This window comes from Metarhizium robertsii, assembly GCF_000187425.2.
Source record: "Metarhizium robertsii ARSEF 23 chromosome Unknown MAA_Scf_15, whole genome shotgun sequence".
Taxonomy (NCBI): domain Eukaryota; kingdom Fungi; phylum Ascomycota; class Sordariomycetes; order Hypocreales; family Clavicipitaceae; genus Metarhizium; species Metarhizium robertsii.
In genome coordinates, this window is record NW_011942155.1 from 5148 (window position 1) to 8235 (window position 3088).

The 3088-nt window shown below is 48.3% G+C and overlaps 1 protein-coding gene across 1 annotated transcript; it reads left to right on the forward strand.

Moving 5' to 3' along the window:
* Window positions 1-481: 481 nt before the first annotated feature.
* Window positions 482-1875, forward strand: MAA_09139 (uncharacterized protein; the record flags this gene model as incomplete). The annotated part of the gene is made up of 4 exons (XM_007827137.2): window positions 482-736; window positions 775-1184; window positions 1252-1421; window positions 1475-1875. 4 exons carry the CDS (start codon window positions 482-484, stop codon window positions 1873-1875), a joined length of 1236 nt encoding a protein of 411 aa, XP_007825328.2.
* Between the last annotated feature and the right edge of the window lie 1213 nt (window positions 1876-3088).

Sequence of the window (3088 nt, forward strand, 5' to 3'; positions counted from 1 at the left end):
CTCAATACAACCAGAAGCTATCTATGTTCGCTGTCAGGCAAAACATTCTCTGTAATCGATTGAATACAACTAAATATCGAGTCTACAGTTCCTTTGTTCCCAAGCAAACTGTGAGCTCAATAGCTGTTCTCTTCTCTGCATGAAACCTTTTGAACGTAAAATGTCCTCTTCGGGTTGGAAAGCTCACCTTTGTGCTGCTAGTTTGTTCTGTCAGGGCGCAATGCCACCAGCGGAGGAAGATTCTTTGCCTTTAGCACTTTCCCAATATCTGTCAGAAACCGGCTCGTCATAGTTGTGGCCACTCGTCCGCCTTAAATATCGCACAACTGGACTTACGATTTTTTAAAACGCTGTCCAAATATAGGGAGGACGAGCATAGAACTGGCCGTATTAGTCACCCATATTCTTAGTTGTCCATTGCCATTATATAATATTGTTGTAAAACGCCATTCTGCTCGGCCGCCTCGCACAAAGCCAAACAATGTGGCCGCACAAGGTGATACTTCCTTCCTTGCTGTTATCATCTGGCTTGCCAGCAGTCTCAGCGCAACATTGCACCACTGACCGTCCTTTACGAGAAAGACAAAAATTTCCCCGCAGCCCTGTGCATCGAATTACATACAACAACATCGGAGGTGAAGGGAGCTTCAACGAGGTTGTCGGTATGGGGGCGAACGGCGAATGTCAGACGAGACAAAAGTCATTCCGAGGACCCCTAGCACCATTAGACGAAGATGTAGGTTTCCTCTACTAAGCGGTGTTCGTGGCTGACAGCCAAGTACGAGAGAAAAGCTGTCGCTACATTTCCGCGGACCGTTGCACCTCAAAGAATTCGCGGTGTACAACACTTCAAGAATAAAGAAGCGTGACACAGTGTCGAACCCGGAAAAGCAGAAGGCAGATCAGATCACTGTTGAAAGAACAGATACAGTCGTGGCAACGATCAACGGGCAGGTGGTCTCATGGAGAGACAACTGGTTTGGTCCGCAATCTACTAGGCCAGTTTCCGTCGGCTCGGTCAAGTGGACAACATCGACATCTCCAGCAAGTACACCCAGCCACCAACCAGCCCCCCTTGGTGGCGAGTGGAGGCGTGTTGCTTACTACAGCGCCGAGAGAAGGACTGCACAAAATGTCGTGTTTTTGGGAAATTACGGGGGCCAGGGCTCCGGTCTTTTTGACAAGTATGGCCTCTGCCGTGGCAAACAGCAAGGAAATGTAAAGAAAATGCCACTAATGACTGCTTGACAGCGTCTGGGGTAATTCGCTCTCCTATTTGAACGCTGATGGAAACGGAGGCTCCAGCTCTGCCCAGATTTTGAAAGACGTCTCCATTCCGTCAAATACAGAGTTCTCCATCTTCAGTGCTGAGAGATGTGGCAATAGTTGCGGATTCTCCCGTGCCCGTGACGTTGCGTACAGTAGGTTCTGCTTGCTTTTCACCCGTCGTCCGTATCGCACTAATTCTACTCAGAGGGCTTTGAAGGGGCCAACAAGATATTTCTATTTCATTTCAAAATGCCATTGGATGGTGACCGCGGATTTAATGGCGACATGCCAGCTCTTTGGGCCCTCAATGGCCGTATCCCCCGCACTGCCCAGTATAATTCTTGCAGCTGTTGGACTACAGGATGTGGCGAAGTCGACATTTTCGAAGCCCTAGCCAAGGGAGACAGGAAATGCATAAGCGCGTTCCATTTAACCAAATTTGCTCAGAGCCCGAACTGGTTCGACCGGCCTGTAGATCGTTATGTCAAAGTCGCTGTTATGTTTTTCGGGGCCTCATCTAGTGTCGTCATTACAAAATTGCCCTACGAGACAGAGTTTTCAGATGACCTAAAGGACAGCCTGGTGGAGTCATGGTCTGGTAACTAATCAATTCCCGACGGGGCTTCGAAGGCAGCACAGGTAGTGTAGATGCTGTCTAGAAATGCATCTTATGAATGAGTGACTGTGGAAATTGATGCGTATATTATCTATCTAGTAAAATTACATTCGCCTAGCTGGTTTCCATGGTGTCTCCATGGCTCCATTGTGTGTTGCTGTTGACAACAGCCAGCCGATGGAGGCTATGCTGGCGTGCCAGAAAGACGAACATTCTCGTATTAGATAACCACCATCATTCACTGTTGCCTATGCACATGTATGAATGGAAATGATACATGTAGGCTGCAAAAGACGTTAAAACAAGGGCAGGGCAAAGGAGCCAAAACAACTACGATAAATTCACCTAGTCAAATAAGGCTAAGTGCCTGCACTCGCCGTAGAACATGGCGTTGACGTACGATGGGGTCTTTCCTCGGGCTGCTTCAGATTATGCCGGCATCCAATTTTCACGCGTCATTGTTCCAGCACCATGCCCTGTCACAAAAATCACGCGACCAAGTGGGATTCTAATGCTAGTTAACTACCGTATTTGAGACAGTAAGCGCCAAGCATTAACTGAGGTGTCTTTCCTTTTTCGCGTGCGCATAGCAAATTAATAACGACCCAACACTCATTATGACGAAGCATGCGCCCGCGTGCGCTGTTTTTCGTTATGAGCCTCTTTATATCGTGTAGCCATCTCTCCGTCGCCCTGCGCAGTATATGGCCAAAAATGTCATGAGCACTTTCACTTCCGGTACGCCGCCTCCCCGCCTCCCAGGGTGGTCATCAATTCCATTCCATCAATTTGGCGAGGAAATTGAGTTGGATTGACAGCTTACTCAGCATTTGGCCCGTGTAGTTGAAAAAATTGATCAATTTTGCCCGTCAATTGAGTTGATCGCACCACATTGAAGACGTTGAACTACCCAACCCTTGTCACGAGCCCCACCATGCTATCATCCTCCTCCTTCATTATGATGCTGCTCTCAACTTCTCCAGACACTTCAATTAACGAGTCTGCTGCCTCAATCAGCCCGTTCCGAACAAAAGATCTCAATGCCTGCGTAATCCCTATGGTGCTGCCTTCCATTCGGGTCCGCAGCGGCAACACCTGTCGGATAAACTGCTGCTGTTGATTGAAACGCGCGGATAAACTGCCTCTGTTGATTGAAACGCGCAAGTGTTTTGCCACCAACAGTGGCAAGTGGCAACAGTATTC